Source organism: Geotrypetes seraphini, chromosome 6, assembly GCF_902459505.1.
Source record: "Geotrypetes seraphini chromosome 6, aGeoSer1.1, whole genome shotgun sequence".
NCBI lineage: Eukaryota > Metazoa > Chordata > Amphibia > Gymnophiona > Dermophiidae > Geotrypetes > Geotrypetes seraphini.
This window is the reverse complement of record NC_047089.1, coordinates 24,881,187-24,902,138: the sequence shown is the minus strand read 5'-3', so window position 1 is coordinate 24,902,138 and position 20,952 is coordinate 24,881,187. Positions and strand designations below refer to the sequence as shown.

At 45.7% G+C, this 20,952-nt stretch overlaps 1 protein-coding gene across 3 annotated transcripts in view; it reads right to left on the bottom strand.

Annotated features, from left to right (window-relative positions):
* Positions 1-20,952, bottom strand: part of FOLH1B (folate hydrolase 1B) — a 104,774-nt gene that overhangs the window by 40,158 nt on the left and 43,664 nt on the right. For all 3 annotated transcript variants that reach the window (XM_033950123.1, XM_033950122.1, XM_033950121.1), the window contains exons 2-5: positions 15,728-15,836; positions 13,618-13,804; positions 12,646-12,747; positions 45-170 (exon numbers count right to left, since the gene is read on the bottom strand). In XM_033950123.1, coding sequence (XP_033806014.1) covers positions 45-170; positions 12,646-12,747; positions 13,618-13,804; positions 15,728-15,759 — 447 coding nt within the window. In that variant the 5' untranslated portion in view covers positions 15,760-15,836. The remainder of the gene's footprint in view (positions 1-44; positions 171-12,645; positions 12,748-13,617; positions 13,805-15,727; positions 15,837-20,952) is intronic.

Below are 20,952 nucleotides of genomic sequence, written 5' to 3'. Positions count from 1 at the left end.
TCAATGGTAACATAACTTGGTACTTGCCAAGGGTGTTACATTACCTTGTTTCCTCTGAAGATTTTGCCATATCTAGCAATGACAACTTTCCCAGTACAGTTGACGTGCAGCTCTTGTTCTAACTGTGAAAAGTCTTCTGTTCTTGCATAATTGACGTATACCAGATCCCCCTAATGGAGACAAGATGCACAATTTAAGCAAGACTGTAACTTTCCAGGGGTTCAGTGGCAGTGGCATAATAAGGGTAGGAGGTGCCCGAGGCAGTGGCGCCCCCCTATGCCTTCCTCTCTGTACCCCCACTCTATCCCACCCCCATTCCACACTTGCGCTCTCCCGCCTCCCTATATCTCTAATTCTTTGCCAGCGCGAGTGGCTTCTGTAAGCGTGCTCCTCGCGCCAGAGTTGGATTTCCCTCTGACGTCTCTTCCTGGCCCCCGTGACCTGGAAGTGATTCAGAGGGGAACCAGGCTGGCGCGAGCGACAGGCAGAAGCTGCTCGTGCTTGCGAAGATAATATAGAGGTATGGGGGTGGGGGGAGGGATGGCGTGAGCATGGCGTGATGTGGCGGAGAGGTGCCAGTGCCCCCACCGTCCCTGTGCCCAGGGCGGTCTGCACTTCCCTTACTAAGCCACTGCAGGGGGGTTGCCTCAGTAGCTCAAAATCCTTTGAACGTCAGTTGTCAAACATTCACCTTTTCTTTTTAGCAAATTATGCCACTAAATAAAGTTCATTTCAATGTACGACGAATAACACTGCACAACAAAGTTTTTGCTTCCTGAACACTGCTGGGTGTTTCTTATAGAATTTTGGGTGCTGATCATGAATATTACATCAAAAATTACCCATCACGTACCATTTCAGAGAAATCTTCAATTTTGTCATGATTTTTTTCTTATATTTGGATGCAAACAATTTTTTTCTCCCATAAGTGTCTTATCAACAACGGTTTGTGCCGCCTGGGTATGTCCATGCATAAAATCTAGCCAGGTTGGAAGCTGTTTTATGGAAGATGACATCCTGGGCATGTCTGGGCAGGTCTGAACGAGCTTGCGCTGTCTCACCATGCTATAATGGTGGCTTCCATACACCGATCCTGCTCATTTGGTTAATATAGATAGTCCGTGTGTGTATATAGTATCAGTATAGTAAAGTATAGTAGTATAGTAGCTGTAGCAATATAACAGTAAGTAAGCTTGATGCTATAGACGTTTTGGTGTCGGGCAATATGTCTCGTCGGTGTCGTAACAGCCGCGACACATTCTGCTATATCTGTGGGGAATATACCGTATTTTCGCGGATATAACGCGCACCTGTGTAAAACGCGCACAGGGGTATAGCGCGCAGAAATCACGATGATATGTACCAAAACTTTTCTATACCGCGCTCAGGCATATAACGCGCATGATGCCCGACGCTCCTTTCGCCCACCCTGACTTTCCGTGCGCTGTCCCGACTCTCCGTTCACCCCCCTGACTTCCGTGCACTGCCCTGACTTTCCGTGCGCTGTCCCGACTCTCCGTTCACCCCCCCTGACTTTCCGTGCACTGTCCCCCCTTGAAGTCCTGTCCCCCCTTGAAGGTCTGTCCCCATCCTGAAAGCCTGATGCCCCCCCCCGACGTCCGATACATCCCCCCCCCCGGCAGGACCACTCGCACCCTCACCCCAAAGAACCGCCGACTCCCCAACAATATCGGGCCAGGAGGGAGCCCAAACCCTCCTGGCCACGGCGACCCCCTAACCCCACCCCGCACTACATTAAGGGCAGGAGGGACCCCAGGCCCTCCTGCCCTCGACGCAACCCCCCTCCCCCCAACGACCGCCCCCCCCCCAAGAACCTCCGCCCGTCCCCCAGCCGACCCGCGACCCCCCTGGCCGACCCCCACGACACCCCTACCCGCCTTCCCCGTACCTTTGTGTAGTTGGGCCAGAAGGGAGCCCAAACCCTCCTGGCCACGGCGACCCCCTAACCCCACCCCGCACTACATTACGGGCAGGAGGGATCCCAGGCCCTCCTGCCCTCGACGCAAACCCCCCCCCCCCCACGACCGCCCCCCCCAAGTACCTCCGCCCGTCCCCCAGCCGACCCGCGACCCCCCTGGCCGACCCCCACGACCCCCCCACCCCCCTTCCCCGTACCTTTGGAAGTTGGCCGGACAGACGGGAGCCAAACCCGCCTGTCCGGCAGGCAGCCAACGAAGGAATGAGGCCGGATTGGCCCATCCGTCCTAAAGCTCCGCCTACTGGTGGGGCCTAAGGCGCGTGGGCCAATCAGAATAGGCCCTGGAGCCTTAGGTCCCACCTGGGGGCGCGGCCTGAGGCACATGGGCCAAACCCGACCATGTGTCTCAGGCCGCGCCCCCAGGTGGGACCTAAGGCTCCAGGGCCTATTCTGATTGGCCCACGCGCCTTAGGCCCCACCAGTAGGCGGAGCTTTAGGACGGATGGGCCAATCCGGCCTCATTTCTTCGTTGGCTGCCTGCCGGACAGGCGGGTTTGGCTCCCGTCTGTCCGGCCAACTTCCAAAGGTACGGGGAAGGGGGGTGGGGGGTCGTGGGGGTCGGCCAGGGGGGTCGCGGGTCGGCTGGGGGGGCGGTCGGAGGTTCTTGGGGGGGGCGGTCGTTGGAGGGAGGGGGGTTTGCGTCGAGGGCAGGAGGGCCTGGGATCCCTCCTGCCCGTAATGTAGTGCGGGGTGGGGTTAGGGGGTCGCCGTGGCCAGGAGGGTTTGGGCTCCCTTCTGGCCCAACTACACAAAGGTACGGGGAAGGCGGGTGGGGGTGTCGTGGGGGTCGGCCAGGGGGGTCGCGGGTCGGCTGGGGGACGGGCGGAGGTTCTTGGGGGGGGCGGTCGTTGGAGGGAGGGGGGTTTGCGTCGAGGGCAGGAGGGCCTGGGATCCCTCCTGCCCGTAATGTAGTGCGGGGTGGGGGTAGGGGGTCGCCGTGGCCAGGAGGGTTTGGGCTCCCTCCTGGCCCGATATTGTCGGGAAGTCGGCGGTCCTTCGGGGTGGGGGTGCGAGTGGTCCTGCCGGGGGGGGGATGTATCGGACGTCGGGGAGTCGGCCGGGCAAGAGGGCTTGGGCTCCCTCTTGCTCCGATCGTGGATGCGGGTGGGAGCGCGTGCGAGCGGTCGTTCGGGGTGGGGGTGCGAGCGGTCCTGCTGGGGGGGTGAATCGGGCGTCGGGCGGGGTGGGAACTATGTTTAAAAACTTTTCTATACCGCGCTCAGGCATATAACGCGCGAGGGGTATGCGCGGTACGTAAAATCACGTATAACGCGCGCGTTATATCCGCGAAAATACGGTACACTTACGCCTCAGAGACGTTCGATGACTGCCCTTGTAAAGAAAGCCTATCATCTGTATTTTGGCTGCAAAATAGGTGATCAAGACAAGCAATGGGCGCCTCACATTTGCTGTGCGACATGTGCTGTTAGTCTGAGAGCCTGGCTCAGAGGTACTCGAAAGACGATGCCATTTGCTGTTCCGATGATATGGCAAGAACAGAAAGACCATGTGACGGACTGTTATTTCTGTTTGACTAATGTGTCTGGTTTCTCTGCCAAAAACAAGAAGTCAATTGAATATCCTAATCTGCCTTCAGCAATGAGACCCATGCCACATGATGACAGTCTTCCAGTTCCGAAACCACCAGAGGATTGGACCTTAGACGAACCAGATGAAGAAACTGCAGTGCAGGGTTCTAACAGTGACATTGACCCGGATTTTGAACCATCCTCATCAGGCGATCCACATCTGATAACACAGTCCGAATTGAACGATTTGGTCAGAGATTTGGGTCTGTCAAAAGCAAAAGCTGAGCTGCTAGGTTCGAGACTGCAGGAATGGTGTTTGCTATCACCAGGTACGAAAATTTCTGTGTTTCGAGACCGGCATCATGATATAACCAAATTTTTTGCACAAGTCGACAGTCTCTGTTTCTGTTGTGACATTGAAGGATTGTTCTCGGTCTTTGGTTGTGATCACAACCCGGAAGAGTGGCGTCTTTTCATTGATTCGTCAATGTTAAGCCTGAAAGCTGTTCTGTTGCACAATGGCAACGTTTATCCTTCAGTACCTGTTGGCTATGCAGCACATATGAAAGAAACATATGAGAATATGGAAATGTTACTAAAGTATGTCCAGTATACCAGGTATAACTGGAATATCTGTGGAGACCTCAAAGTCGTTGCTCTGTTACTAGGACTGCAGCTTGGCTATACAAAGTACTGCTGTTTCATCTGCGAATGGGACAGCCGAGACAGAGAGTCGCACTATTCTAGAAAGAACTGGCCACTCCGTAAAAAGTTAGTTCCAGGACAGAAAAATGTAGCACATGAATCGCTTGTTGACCCGACAAAGATATTTTTGCCTCCTCTTCACATTAAACTGGGACTCATGAAGAATTTTGTGAAAGCAATGAACAAGGAAGGGGAAGGTTTTCGTTATTTAAGACAGATGTTCCCAAGAATAACTGATGCCAAGATCAAAGAGGGTATTTTTGTTGGCCCCCAGATCAGACATGTTATGAGTGACAAGCGATTTGAAGATCTGTTAGTTGGGCCGGAAAAAATTGGCTGGAAAGCCTTGAAAGACGTTGTTGACAATTTTCTGGGCAATTACAGAGCCCCAAACTACATTCAGCTGGTAGACAAACTTCTCAAAGCATACAAGAGAATGAAGTGCAATATGTCACTCAAGATTCATTTCCTCCATTCACACTTGGACTTCTTCCCCGCAAATCTCGGTGCTGTGAGTGACGAGCACGGTGAAAGGTTTCATCAAGACATAGCTACGATGGAGAAACGATACCAGGGCAATTGGAATCCGTCAATGCTTGCCGACTATTGTTGGATGCTACAACGTGATGCACCAGACACTGAATATAAAAGAAACTCGGGAGCAAAACACTTTTAATTCTGTTTCATTTAGTCGCTTGTGCGAAACGTAAACTTGACTATATATTTTATTGTCAGTAAACATAAAAATGTCTATTTCTCATAGTTCTTACGTGATGCAGTAAAACCAAAACCATATTTGAGCATACCAAGTTGGTACCTGTCATAATCACCAAAAACTTTTCAGGAATCAAGACTTAACCAAAAAATTGTTGTGCAGTGTAATCTCATCAAAAGCGTAAGTGAGAACATCAACCAAAATAAACATGTTAAATAATATGATATTACGTAATATATTCTTGAATCAGTATGTGGGACACACACAGGCAGATACAGTAAAGTGTATTTTTCTCTCGTTGTGAGGTTCATTTACTAAGGTTTTTTTTTAGCTTACTTCATTCTGTGTCTGTGCCATCCCCTTCCCAGAAATTCTCTAATTTGGTGTCCTATCCATACCTAATTTTTCGTCATGCTAGGGGTCTGAAAGATCCTGTCCTGAAAAATAAGATCCATTAGTTCTGTGTGGCACTTTGTTTCCCCAAACTTTACATAAGAGTTTCCACACTGGAGAGGCGGTAGGAAGTCCATCAAGCCCAGTATCCTGTTTTCAACAGTAGCCCATACAAATCACAAGTACCTAGCAAGATCCCAAAGAGAAACACAGATTTTCTGCTGCTTATGCTAGGAATAAGCAGTGGATTTCCCCAAACCATCTTAATAATGGCTTATGGACTTCTCTTTTAGGAAATTATCCATACCTTTTATAAACCCCGTTAAGCTAACTGCTTTCACTACATTTTCTGGCAACAAATTCCAGAGTTTACGAGGGGGTACTGAAAAGTTCTCAGCCCAACCAAAAATCTTCCTAAATTCTGAGCGTGATTTTGCCTCTGTAGCTGAAGTGTCATCTTATTTCATTAAGTGCCATTTTGCAGAAATAAAATTATATGGTTTGACAGTGCATTAGATCATTGATTGAACTATATCCACGCCATTCTCTTCTTGGTTGGGCTGAGAACTTTTCAGCATCCCCCTCTTGTAATAACCCATTGAGTGAAGAAATATTTTCTCTAATATACTCACATCTCCTCTTTCCACTCCACTCAGTATTTTATAGATCTTTATCATATCTCCCTTGAGCTGTCTTTTCTCCAGGCTGAAGTGCCCAGGCCACTTGGGCCTTTCCTCATAGCGAAGTTGTCCCATCCCTTTGATCATTTTCATTGCCTTTCACTGTACCTTTTCTAATTCTGCTATATCTTTTTTTATTATTTGAAATTTCAGTGTTTAATATTCAAGAAAAGCATACTATGAAAGAAGTTAAAAAGGAAAATTCCCCCGAATTTCCAAATTCTACATAATATAGATAAACATAGCCCACATCAATGGAGAAACTGGAGAAAATTTAAGCTATTAGCTACATCACGCAATTAAAAAAAGAAAAGAAAAGATAAGATAAGGATGAATTAAATCCACATTTGGTGTGTCTTAATTCATTAAGGACTAAATATCAAACCCCTATGCTTCTAAGGAATTATTGTAAGAATTTGAGGTTTCTTTTACTAAACAGTGGCAGAGGCTTCTACCACGGGCCAGCGAGGTAAATGCTCCAACGTTCATAGGAATTCGCTGATTTTCAGAGCATTTGTCTCGCTGGCCACGGTAGAAACCTCTACCGCCATTTAGTAAAACCCAGCATTTATCTTTCAAGAAATCCTCTAACTGAAGTGGGTCAAAGAAAATCTAATGTTTCCCATGCCAGGAGACCAAACATTTACAGGGGTACCTTAAAAGGAAAGAACCCCCAGCTTCCAGCTGTAGAAATAATTTCCTCCTGAACTGAGTGGAATGAGCCACATCAGGAAACATTTGAACCTTCTGATCACAAAACAAAAACTCCTTTTTCTTAAAGATTTTAATATCAGAATTTTGTCCGTCTCAGTGGTGAATGTAACTAAGAGTACAACTCGAGAAGCAATTTGATCTATAGCAGGATCCAAAAATTCAGTTAAACTGAAATGTGATACATGAAGGCATGATCTTTCTGAGACACCAGTTATCTTTGCTAAGACAGTCCCTGATGCATAGGCAGCGGAATGCTGCTTGGTTTGAGGGGGGGGGGGGTGGCAGGAGCTCTGCCGTCTGCCCTAGCCCCGCAGAATCCTACGGTGTGGACTCTCCCCACCTAACTCTTCCTGGCACTGTACTTTTAAATCTTCAGGCAGCTGCTGCGCAGCATCAGCGAGCAGTCCTGTCCCCAGAAGTAGAATGAAGTGCTCCAGAGCAGGCTTGCTCGCTGACGCTGCGCGGCAGCTGCCGGAAGATTTAAAAATTAGAACACCAAGAAGCGGGTGGGAGGGCGGGCACCAATCGAGAGATCACCAATCTTTGGCGAAGCCACGGCCCCTAAGGCCTCCCCTGTTACAATGCCTATGCCCTGAAGAACTATATGTTTGTCCATTTGACCCAACAAAGGTAATAACAGCAAGAGACACTACTTCCTGCTCCTTCATGGCACCTCTGTGGCTCCCAAGGGGTCAAATGTGCCCCTAAGGGTATGCCCCTTTGGCTACACCCTGTGTAGCAAGCTCTGGCACCTAGATGATGTCAGTGCCCTGCGATCCAGGCACTGAAACTTTCCACCTCCTCTACAATAATCCCAAACAGCCGACGCCGTTACCATGTTCTGATATTTCTCCAGACTCACTGCAGCAGGCACTGGTGGGCTCTGAAGACCCGGGTACCTAGATGACATCAGCATCCGGTGGACCATGAACTGGAACTTTCCACTGCCTCTCCAATTCTCCCAAACAGCCGATGCTGTTACCAAGTTCTCTAGACTCCCACAATATCTTTTTTGAGATGTGGCGATCAAAACTACACACAGAATTCAAGGTGCAGCCACATCATAGAGTGATGCAAAGGCATGATAATATTTTCATCTTTGTTTTCCATTCCTTTCCTGATCATTGCTAACATTCTATTTGCTTTCTTAGCTGCTGGCGTGCACTGAGCGAGGGCTTCAATGTATCCTCAACGATGACACCTAGATCCTTTTTCAGGGCAGTGACTCCTAGCATAGAACTAGTAAAGGTGGCGGCGAAAAGGGCAAACAGAATGCTAGGAATGATTAAGAAGGGGATCACAAACAGATCGGAGAAGGTTATCATGCCGCTGTACCGGGCTATGGTATGTCCCCCACCTGGAGGACTGCGTCCAACACTGGTCGCCGTATATGAAAAAGGACATAGTATTACTCAAAAGGGTCCAGAGAAGAGCAACAAAAATGGTTAAGGGGCTGGAGGAGTTGCCGTACAGCAAGAGATTAGAGAAACTGGGCCTCTTCTCCCTTGAGATGAGGAGACTGAGAGGGGACATGATTGAAACATTTAAGATATTGAAGGAAATTGACTTAATAGAGAAAGAGAGATTGTTCACCCTCTCCAAGATGAAGAGAACAAGAGGGCACTCTCTGAAGTTAAAAGGGGATAGATTCCGTACAAATGTAAGGAAGTTCTTCTTCACCCAGAGAGTGGTAGAAATCTGGAACGTTCTTCCAGAGGCTGTTATAGGGGAAAGCACCCTCCAGGGATTCAAGAAAAGGTTAGATAAGTTCCTGCTGGACCAGAACATACACAGGTAGGGCTAGACTCTAGTAGGGCACTGGTCTTTGACCTAAAGGCTGCCGCGTGAGCGAACTGCTGGGCACGATGGACCACTGGTCTGACCCAGCAGCGGCAAATCTTATGCTCTTATAATATACTGCTCATTTTTTCCTATAGGGAAATGTATGCTTGTTTTGGTCAGTACTCACACTTTACTTTGACCTGGGGAAACCCATTTTAAATGATTTACCGTATTTTCTCGCATATAACACGCATGTTATACGTGGTTTTTACAAACCGCGCATACTCTTGCGCATTATACAAAATTTTTTTTACATAGTTCCCCCCCCCCCCCGACGCCCGATTCATCACCTGGAAGGAGCGCTCGCACTCCCACCGCGAAGGACCGCTCGCACCTCCACCCGAAGGACCGCTCGCACCCCCACAGCCTCCCCCCCTCCCCCATGGAGAAGCTGTCTACCTTGTTTCCGGATGCCAGCCCAGCTGCTTCCTCTGCCGGCGGTCCTGCCCCTTCTCAGAGCCCTGTGCTGCGCTGCTTCCTCTTCAGGCGGTCCCGCCCTTTCTCTGACGTCAGAGAAAGGGCGGGACCGCCGGAAGAAAAAGCAGCGCAGCAGGGCTCAGAGAAGGGGCGGGACCGCCGGCAGAGGAAACAGCTGGGCTCGCTGGCATCCGGAAACAAGGTAGACAGCTTCTCCATGGGGGAGGGGGGGGAGGCTGTGGGGGTGCGAGCGGTCCTTCGGGGGGGGGGTGCGAGCGCTCCTTCGGGGTGGGAGTGCGAGCGCTCCTTCGGGGTGGGGGTGCGAGCGGTCCTTCAGGGTGGGGGTGCAAGCAGTCCTGCGGGGGGGTGAATCGGACGTCGGGGGGGGGGGTATCAGGCTTTCAGGGTAGGAACAGTACTTCAAGGGGGAAAGGAGAGTCAGGGCGGGCGAAAAGAGAGTCGGGGTCTCCAGAGGAGAGTCGGGGCGGGCGAAAGGAGAGTCGAGCAGCATGCGCGGTATACGGGTGTGCGCGGTATATAAAAATTTCTGTACATAAATTTGTGTTTTTCGCACGCTATACCCATGTGCGCATTTTACACGGGTGCGCGTTATCTACGTGAAAATACGGTATCTGTGTTTCCCCAGGTCAGTCATCACATGTAATGGTATACTAAACTCTACTCTACTTGTATACCTATGTAAGAGATTCCAACTGTAAATTATATCCTGTTTGTCTATGTATTATATATGTCAACCTGTAACCCATTCTGAGCTCTTTAGGACAGACAGGATATAAAACGAACCAAATTTCATGAATTCACTTATTCCCTTCACCCTTCTCAGCTTGATTCCTGGACTTATCCTCACTCTCTCTTTATCTCTCTACAGATTGTGGGAAAGATTATTATCCACAGAGGAGCCCTTTGCAAACGGCTCCCTCTGTTGGTAATCTAATAATTATATGATTTTTAATGAAACTAGATTCTCAAATCAGATAACAGCCCTTAACAAATCAGACCTGCTTTACAGAGAAGGTAAATTCAGAGGTTTTCTGGTACAGAAGAAACATTCAAGTAGAACACTTTCTTCATAGAAAAAAAAGTGATATACTGTATTTTCTATGCCCAATTCCCAAATCTGCTGACATTAATGGCTAGCATTTTTCTTTCAGGGAGCTTATTACTATTATCTCTGCGGGATGACCCTTTTAAAAACAGCGTACTGTTTACATACACATAGAATGACCTCTGACAAACTCTCTCACACATTACTGTGACTCCTCTGCTTTCTCTTCTCCACATTCCTCACACAGTGACAGTTGAAAGCTTTGAAAACTTTATTTTGTTCTTAGTTTTCTCTTGGTGTCAGGGATAAGTGATATGTAAAAAAAAAAAAAATCCTACAACACAGAGAAATAAAGACATACTCCCTAATTTGATAGAGCTCTAAAAATTAGGTGCCAGTTCAATGCGGAGACTCGGAGAAATTAAAAGGGGACAGGTTTAGAACAAATGCCAGAAAGTTCTTTTTCACCCAGAGGGTGGTGGATACATGGAACGCGCTTCCGGAGGCTGTGATAGGCCGGAGCACGTTACAAGGCTTCAAAGAAGGTTTGGATAGGTTCCTAGAGGATAAAGGAATTGAGGGGTACAGATAGGAGTAGAGGTAGGTTATAGGGATAGTCTGGGACCACTGCTCAGGCAATGGGCCTGATGGGCCGCCGCGGGAGCGGACCGCTGGGCGAGATGGACCTCTGGTCTGCCTCAGCGGAGGCAACTTTTTATGTTCTTATGACTTCCATCTGTTTCTTGGGAATCAGAGACTCCTCTGGATAATCTTTCCCACAATCTGCCTTTGAAGCTATAGACCTGGTGTTTTGCTCTTGAACTCAAATGCCTGAGGAAGATAAGACCTTTATGTTACAAGAAGCTATGGAGAGCTGATGGTATTCTTTTAAGGAATGTTTCATATGAGTCTCTCGAGGATTATAGTCAGTTTAGTTAGTTTTGTGCTACTGACTCGTACCCGAGTCCTACAGACTTGATGAATTACAGATCTGAAAAGAAATCAGTTTTGTGCTAGACCAGTAAGGTCCTCCAGCGTTAGCTGCCTCTGGAGCTGAAAGAAGCCTCTTCAGCCAAAAGAACGGCCCAACTTCCCTAAATAACACCCACCGCAGGTGTTTATCCATAGGTCCAGCAAGTTTAAGAGTAAAAGATGTAGGGACTTTAATCTTGCTTTTACATTTGCCCATGTTAGAAAAAAAGTACTCATGTCAGGAGCAATCACTATGTTTTCTCTCAGGGTTTCCACAGTTGGCTTTGTACGTGTTGCAGGTTTCCGGGTTTCGCTGCATCTTGTCAACTAGAAACCGACGTTTCAGCCATCATGTTGTGGCTTTCTTCAGGGTATACTGTAAGGTCTGCAGTTTGTCTTTGTAAATAGTGAGTTCACCGACTTGATTGGGAACAGGACAGCCCACCAAAGCATGATGGCTGAAACGTTGGTTTCTAGCTGACAACATACTGCGAGACCTGGAAACCTGCAACAACCACAATGCCAGCTGTGGAAACCCTGAGAAAGCTTCACGGGTAGAACAACTTTAAGCTCACCAGAGACTTTTCCATTCTATGGACAAAGAGACCAACTTACTTTCCCGCTAAAATTCAAATTTGGTAGACTGTCCTGTTCCCAATCAGGTCAGTGAACTCACTATTTACAAAGACAAACTGCAGACCTTACAGTATACCCTGAAGAAAGCCACAGCATGATGGCTGAAACGTCGGTTTCTACTGACAAGACGCAGCGAGACCCAGAAACCTGCAACAAGCCCAATGTCATCTGTGGAAACCCTGAGAAAACATGTAACCCAACTTCAAGGGGAGAACATCTTTAAGCTCACCAGAGACTTTTCCATTCTATGGAAAAAGAGACCAAGTGACTTTCCCGCCAAAATTCAAATTTGGTGGACTGCTGATCCCAATCAGGTCAGTGAACCCACTATTTACAAAGACAAACTGCAGACCTCACAGCATACCCTGAAGAATGCCACAGACACAGGAGAACCCACACACTATTCACAACCCGCCAACCAAAAATGTCAAACGAAAAAAAACTGTACGACAACCTACTGGCCACCAGAGCAGCGAAACTGGACAGCCAACTCACCAATCTACAGACTACAAAACCTTCAGAAAAGAAACAAAAACCCTACTTTTCAAAAAAAAAGTGCATAAAACCAATATAACACAACCAGATCTGTCCCAAGCTTCACCTGCAATACTATCTAATCTTTAGCAAATCAGAAAATGTCCAGACTATTCCTTATGTACTTCTAAATATCATGACAATTCTTATGTAATCCGCCTTGAACCGCAAGGTAATGGCGGAATAGAAATCACCAATGTAATGTAATGATGACTGAAAGGTTGTAAAGACTTTCACTTAGGAAAGTCAAACGGTATATTAAGCTTTAATAAAACTTGGTTTCTAGCTGACAAGATGCAGTGAGACCTGGAAACCTGCAAAAGCGCAATCACTATTATGATCCAATAGGAGTTGAGGGAACACAAGCACAGGTAAACTGGGGAGTTGGGAGCAGTTCCTACAAGTAGTGCTGGCTCATGGCATCAGACCTGATAGCTCCTTACCTCTGGTACTCCTGGCATTGAATAGGCATTAAATGGGGGCACTATATCAGTGATATTTTCATATCCTTCTGGGGTTGACTCAGATAGCGAAGTTTTGAAAATCTGGAAAAAGAAATAAAATTAAAACATTGTACACAAAAGAATATAAATGTGTTAATAGTTGTTGCCAAATTTTAAAAGATTCCACAATATTAGGCTCCCAGCCAGCTAATAACACTGAATATTGGCCTCCGTACGAGGATGTAGAATTTCTCCATATATATATTTCTATGCCTACGTTACCCCAGACTGATATAGAAGAGATGTAGAGGGGTGGTAGACTCAAGAGCAATGTAAGCAAATTCTTCTTTACGGAGAGGGTGGTGGATGCCTGGAATGCGCTCCCGAGAGAGGTGGTGGAGAGGAAAACAATGACGGAGTTCAAAGAAGCGTGGGATGAACACAGAGGATCTAGAATCAGAAAATAATCTCGAATTAAGGCCAGTGCTGGGCAGACTTGCACGGTCTGTGTGTCTGTATATGGCCGTTTGGGGGAGGATGGGCTGGAGAGGGCTTCAATGGCTGGGAGGGTGTAGATCAGGAGTCTCAAAGTCCCTCCTTGAGGGCCGCAATCCAGTCGGGTTTTCAGAATTTCCCCAATGAACATGCATGAGATCTATGTGCATGCGCCGCTTTCAATGCATATTCATTGGGGAAATCCTGAAAACCCGACTGGATTGCGGCCCTCAAGGAGGGACTTTGAGATCTCTGGTGTAGATGGACTGGAGTGAGCTTTGACAGAGACTTCAGTAGTTGGAACCTAAGAACAGTACCGGGCAGAGCTTTGTAATTTTGCCCAGAAATAGCTAAGGAGAAGAAGAAAACAACAACAAATTTTTAGATTGAATCAGGTTGGGCAGACTAGATGGACTATTCGGGTCTTTATCTGCCGTCATCTGCTATGTTACTATGCATTCTCCCCATTTGATTTACCTCATTCCCATGTTCATCAATGATTGAGATGTAGTTGGGGTCGCTTTCATTAGGATAAGACAAGAGGACATCGTAATGAGCCAGCTCAGCTGAATCCAGCCCAAATTCCTTCCACTGAGCTTGGATTTGCTTTGCAAGGAGAAGATTCTGTTCTGTTCCTGCTAGATGAGGCAGTCGTGTGAAGTTACTTGAAAGAAAGAACACAAACTCAGCAGTTAATAGTTCAAAGCAGGACTGAACAATCGGAATGAATTTGCCTTCCTCTGTAAACTCAGACAAACTTAAAGTGTCTTCCCAGTTTTCCTTGCGTATCATCCCAGTATTAAGAACAAGAACATAAAAACATTCCATGCTCATCTTTAAATAATATAATAATTAAAACATTGCAAAGTGGAATTTTAAAACATTGCAAATTTCCACATTGTTCCTAATTTATTATTTCTCTAGAGTCACTTAAAATTGAAGATGGATTAAGCATGCCAGGATCAACTAGTACCTGGTGCAGTTGATCTCCGTGGGGGGGCTGCGTCTTCCTTGCCATCGGAGATTGCTCATGCCCGATAGCCCTTCAAGTTCTGGACCGCTTTGGCCTTGCAGCCTGGCGCTTGTACACGCGGCCTTGAGGGCTAGGGGCTTCTCTTCTGCTGTCGTCGCCACGCTTCTTCACGGCAAGAGGAATTCAATGGGGTCGGCCTCCGCAAAAGCCTAGAAGTTTTTTCAGGCTTGGTGTGTGTGTGTGTGTGGGGGGGGGTTCAAGTGGATCCTTTGGCTCCATCGGTGGCACATATTCTGGACTTCCTGTAGGCTGGCTTCAGGAAGTGTCTGGCGGTTTCTGCTCCCTGTGTCCCCCATTGCGGGACTGTCGTGTTTGGGTAGGCGTCTCCCCCAGATGTTGTACCCTACTACTACTACTACTATTTATTATTTCTAGAGCACTGCCAGATGTGTGCAGCGCTGTACATTAAACACACAAGAGATGGTCCCTGCTCACAAGAGCTTACAATATAATTATGACAGACACACAGGACAAAAAGCAGGTAATCTATACATGTTGCTTCTGTAGGGAGTAAGAAGGTGGCTGATGGGGTGGAAGGGATAGGGGACCAACATGTGGTAGGATTAGGATTTAAATCAAAACAGTGGATTTTCAGCCTGGACTTGAAAACCGCTAGAGACGGAGCCTGATGTACCGAGTCAGGCAGGTTGTTCCTGGCATGCAGCGCAGCAAGGTAGATGGGAATTGGCAGCAGAGGAGAAGAGGATTGACAAGAGAGTCCATTACAGTATTCTACTCTCACTTTCACATGGCCCTTTGTGCCTATTTCTTGCCTTTCTGAATTGCAATGCCATTGTTATCTCTTCCAATGGGATCCTGTTTCACGCGCGTCCACTACTATAGCATCTTCCTATCATGAACCCTTGCTTTTTATAAGAATTTCTCAGTTCTGTTGACCAATACTCCCAAACAAATGTGGTTTAAAAAAAAAAAAAACACAACCTAAAATATATATACAATTGTACTAAGTAGTAGATTTAAAACAAACCAGAGAAAATATTTCTTCACACAACGTGTAATTAAACTCTGGGATTTGTTGCTGGAGAATATTAGCTTAGCGGGGTTTAAAAATGTTAGCTTAGCGGGGTTTAAAAAAGGTTTGGATAATTTCCTAAAAGAGAAGTCCATAGGCCATTATTGAGATGGCTTGGGGAAATCCACTGCTTATTCCTAGGATAAGCAGCATAGAATCTGTTTTACTACTTGAGATCTAGCTTAACTATTCTCTGAGTGAAAAAATATTTCCTCCTATTGGTTTTAAAAGTATTTCCCTGTAACTTCATCGAGTGTCCCCTAGTCTTTGTAATTTTTGATGGTGCAAAAAGTCGATCCACTTGTACCCGTTCTACTCCACTCAGGATTTTGTAGAATTCAATCATATCTCTCCCCAGCCGTCTCTTTTCCAAATTAAAGAGCCCTAACTGATTTTAGTCTTTCCTCCTACGAGAAGAGTTCCATCCCCTTTACCATCTTGGTCGCTCTTCTTTGAACCTTTTCTAGTGCCGCTATAGTTTTCTTGAGATGTAGATATTGTACATTTTGCCAAGTACTTACCGAAGAAACTCTTTGATATTTTCAGCTTTCATTTCATCCCAAAATGCCTTCCTTGCGCTTGGATAGGAATTAGGTAGTGTCACTATTGATGTGGGTTTTGAAAACCAGCCTGCAGAGTGCAAGAAATACTTTGATCACGGCAATGCATACCACAGGGAAATCTTCCAGCACAAAGCAGTTGTAATTAGCCTGACAAGATTATCTGAAGTCAACATGGATAAGTAATAGAGGAAAGGGACTGTGAAGTATTAGCTTTATGGGCATGCATTTCTAACCTTTCCTATCTTCTCTCTTTCTCCACCTCTTTTCCTCCACCCAACTGGGGAGGGACTCATGAGTCGCTCTTATGCCACAAAAACTTAAAATTCAAAAATTATTGGGATTATCATGTGCCCAGTTAATTATAAGATTTTTTGGGGAACAGTTTGGTGATTTAAAAAATTGAGTAGTGTTGCAAGCTGTTTTTTCATAACACTATGTAACATGATTTCTGTTCCTGGGCAGTAAGTGCAATTTCTTTATTGCTCATGCCTAAAACATACAGAAAACGTCTGCTATTTCCATAAAACTTTGCTTTGTGACCACGATAGTCAAATTTTGCAATTTACCTATTTAAAATGTGAAAAGGCTTTGACATTGTTTCAGATCATTGACTGAACCGTATCCACATCGTTCTCGTCTTGGTTGGGTTGAGAACTTTTCAGCATCCCCCTCGTATTTGTAGGCCACTGCTATATTAACCCAGAAGTATCAGAGCTCTCTTTAACTTAGATTTACTGATTAGGCTGAAATCATGCAAGAACCTTTCTCTCCATGAAAGCCCTGATCGAAACACAGCGCAGGAGACGGAACCAATGGAATAGATAGAAACTCTTTATTTAGTAAGACTCGACACGAGTCGCGTTTCGGCACAAAAGCCTGTGTCAGAAGTCTAAAATCAAATATAAATATCAACTTAAGAATATAAACAATATATATATATCCAAATAAAATATTAAAAGCATATCCAAATAAGAATATATTAAAAGTGATAAGCATGAAATAAAAGGGCAAACAATTTTTTTCATCAATAAAAAATATATAAAAATTGTAAGACTACAAGTATAATCATACACATAAAGCATATAAATGATAGAGCATGTATAAAAAATGTATATCAGGAACCTTTCATCATAAAAAAACAATACAGATATCACAAGTGCAAATATAATTATAATCATGATGAAGCATATATCAGACAGAAGAACATCAAAAAGATAAAATAAAACATGTTCAAATCAAAAATGTGGCTAAAAAAGAGCAGTGTTACCCAAAAACTGTATGAATTCCAAAAAATGTTCCAAAAACCTCTGGTTTCAAATATCCACCGGCATTTCACTAAAAAGGATAATTTGCAATAATTAAAATACATGGATAATACAAAAGAATAAGAAATAATAAGAAAAATATAAGAGTGTGTGGCGCAGGAGTTAGAGCTGTGACTGTGGGTTCAAATCCCTGGCTGCTCCTTGTGACCCTGGGCACGTCACGTAATCCTCTCATTGCCCCACGTACACTAGATGGAGCCTACCGGGACAGATAGGGAAATATGATAAAGTACCTGAATGTAAACCACTTAGCATATAAGTGGTATATAAGTAATAAAATAAAGTAAAAATATAAGAATAAAAATATGATAAAGATAGATATATGTGAGTGATTGAATACTATAAAAAATGAAAGAAGATGGAAGAAAAAGTGAAAAATGAAGGAAAATGAAAAAAAGGGGACAAAACAGAACAGAAGGAAAAAAGAAGAAAAAGCTTTTTACTCTCTTTTTCTTTTACTTCTTTCCTTTTTTCTTCTTTTTTCGTGTTTTTCTTCTGTTTTGTCCCCTTTTTTCATTTTTGTTTTCCTTCCTTTTTTCTTTTTTTCCATTTTCTTCTGTCCTTTCACTTTTTATAGTATTCAGTCACTCACATATATCTCTCATATTTTTATTCTTATATTTTTACTTTTTTATTATTTTTTTATTGTTTTGTTTTTTTGATGTTCTTCTGTCTGATAAATGCTTCATCATGTTTATGATTAGATTTGCACTTGTGATATCTGTATTGTTTTTTTAATGATGAAAGGCTCCTGATATACATTGTTATGCATGTTCGGTCTTTTATATGCTTTATGTGTTTGATTATACCTGTAATCTTGCAATTTCTACATATTTTTATAACCATTTGAGTCTCAAGGAGCTCCAAGGGTTTGAACCTACAACCTCAGGGTGCTGAGGCTGTAGCTTTACACTCTCCCCAATACTGATTTTTATTGCCAAAACGTGAGGCTCCTATTTGCAAAATTACTCCTGTTTGCCTTGCCACTTAAAAAGCAAATATAAGATGTAAATTAGAGAATGACACGGTGACAAAATTCATCACCGTTCCTGTCCCCGCGGATAACCGTGGGAAATAATCCCATGTCATTTTCTAGTGTCTATTTCAACCTCAGTCCTTCTACACCAGCAGTTTTCAAAGCAAAGCTTGAGGGTCAGTGGTTGTGGCCATTCATACTCTGATTCTTATGTGAGCCAAGGATAATGAAGCCATTGTGACCTCACTGATGTGATTGGCTCTTAGGCACTGGTGGAATGAGACATTATGACATCACAATATTTGCTCTGGATACCAGAGACTGTCATTCTGTAGTGTCTGTTTCAACCTCAGTCCTTCTACACCAGCATTCTTCAAAGCAAAGCTTGCGGGTCAGTGGTTGTGCCCAATTATACTCCGATTCTTTCCTCTCTCCTTAAAGAATGACATGAAGATGGTTTCCCGCGGTTATCCACGGGGACGGGAACGGTGATGAATTTTGTCACCGTGTCATTCTCTAATGTAAATAAACTTCTCCTGGCTCAGATTTAACAAACAAGAAAGATTACAGTCCTGTAAACTGAACTGAGGCTGGTTCATGGGGAATTCTGCTTCAGCACCCGTTCGAATTACATGTAAAAAGCCACAAAGCCAAACTGCAAAGCTAGATCTGGGTTTGAACCTTTTGAATTGCCCTGCCACTTGGAGACTTGCCCACAGACAACTGAGCTGAATGTTTCAGCAGGCTGGCAAGGTTTCCTACTGCCTACAAGCCAAACAACATGCTTTGCGCTGGAAAAGAGCAGTTTGAAACTTTCAGACAAGGTGTGCTCTAATTATAGAAAGCTGACCTCGGCAGGAACCAAGGAAATTCTAACCATGTGCCAGAGCAGCCGGTTCTTCATATACAGTACTAGAAAGATAAAAGTGTCAAAAAGTTGCTGATATGAACCATCCAGAACCCCATTCAAGAAAAGGTTTAAGTATTATGCCACATCACTAAGATATCGGAGTGCTAGAAATATTAATTTGTCTCTCTAAGTACTGTTACGGCTCTCTTGTTTCTCCAGGAAAGCCGAGCTCTAAAAATATGACGTCTTTAGCTGTCATATCCCCCTGCTTATACAGTACAAGGGGCCAGGCTACAGAATAATTTTGGCATACACAAGTAATTCAATCTGCCCCCAAAACCTCCTCCCTACTGCATGCTCACTTCCTCAATACACCTCACACCTTACCTAGGGCGAGATTCTCTAAGCAAACCGATCGTATACCGATCGTATACCGATCGGTTTGCGAGCCCTTTGCGACCCGATTTCCCTCCGACCCGATTCACTAACCTATATAGCGATCCAATCCCGATCCGTGCATGCAAATGAGGGGAAAAGGCATGCAAAGCAGGAAGGACGCAATTCACTAAACTTTCTTCTGACACACCGGCTGGCCGATCAATAAATAAGTGACTGGTGAGGACCAGTCGCTTGTGCTAAAACCCTGCTCTCTGCCACCCTTCCCCGCAGTGTGAGCCCGTGGCTATAACCCACGGGTTAAAAGCGGGGCTGAACTGCGGGGAAGGGCGGCAGAGAGAAGGAGAGTCGGGGCGGGTTTGTGTTCTGTTCCGTAGCTGCCCTGGACTGTTTTCCTCCACTCCCCTCCCGGCGCATGAACCAAGGCTGCAGCGAGTCCCGTTGAAGAGATCGGGCCCGGCTCAGCCCTCGATGCCTGCCTGGAGCATTTCGCCATCCCTCCTCCTTTGTTTTGACCTCGCTGGTGCAAATGCCTGTGCAGACCATCTTCAGGCAACGAAGATGGTCTGCGCATGCGCCGGGATCGCTCTTCAGCGATCCGTTCGATCAGCCTGCTTTGCATGCAGGCGCGTTCAGAATTGGTCGCCCGGCCTCGGATCGCCCACGGATCGGATCCATGGGCTTAGTGAATCTAGCCCCTAGTGGGCAAAACATGTCCGCAGCTTTTTAATTACAACTTCAATTAAACATTCAATTCAAATGCCATTCATTTATTTAATTGTTTTCTATCCCATTTTCCTCAACAAACTCAGAACAGGTAACAGGTACATTATAGAGCAATATGAACAGCATAGCAATTCAGTGGAGCTATTCGGTGTCAAACTAGCCCCGAACCCCAAATTTCCCTGATGCGGAATCCCTCCTCCGCAGTAGGACCCGTGCTATCACCAGATCTAATCTCCACCTGTGGCAGTGCCACCCACGAACAGCCAATATGACATCATCTCTCTCCACCCCACAACTGTCCTTCCCATGCTTGTAAATTTCCCATCGGATACTTTTCCGCCACAGAAAAAACTGCAACCCACTACCCCCCATCTCCTCCTGATCTACTCTGCAAACCAATCACCACCAGACCATCCCAAATAAACACGGGAGGGCTAGGGGGCAAGAAAGCTACTAACTCCCACCCAAGCACCCTTCCCGTTCTCCTACCTTCCCACCAATGCACAAATTGCGTCAACACCGCAAACCTCTCTTCCAGTCAAACTAACCCGCCAATCTCCGCTCCCCTAATTTCTGCCGTGAGACATACCCACCAATCTGCTCCTGGTGTTAACCCACTTTTCTCCAGCCCTCAGCCTGCCTAACCCTTCCAGCCTAATTCTGCCGCCTCTAGACCAATCCTTCCCTATACATGGAACGCGCTACCAGAGGAAGTGATAAGCAGGAGCACGCTACAGGGCTTCAAAGAAGGATTGGACAGGTACCTGGAGGACAAAGGGATTGAGAGGTACAGATAGGAGTAGAAGTAGGTTATAGGGACAGGATTAGAGGTAAGTTACAAAATTAGTCTGGGACCACTGTTCAGGCAATAGGCCTGATGGGCCGCTGCAGGAGCGGACCGCTGGGCAGG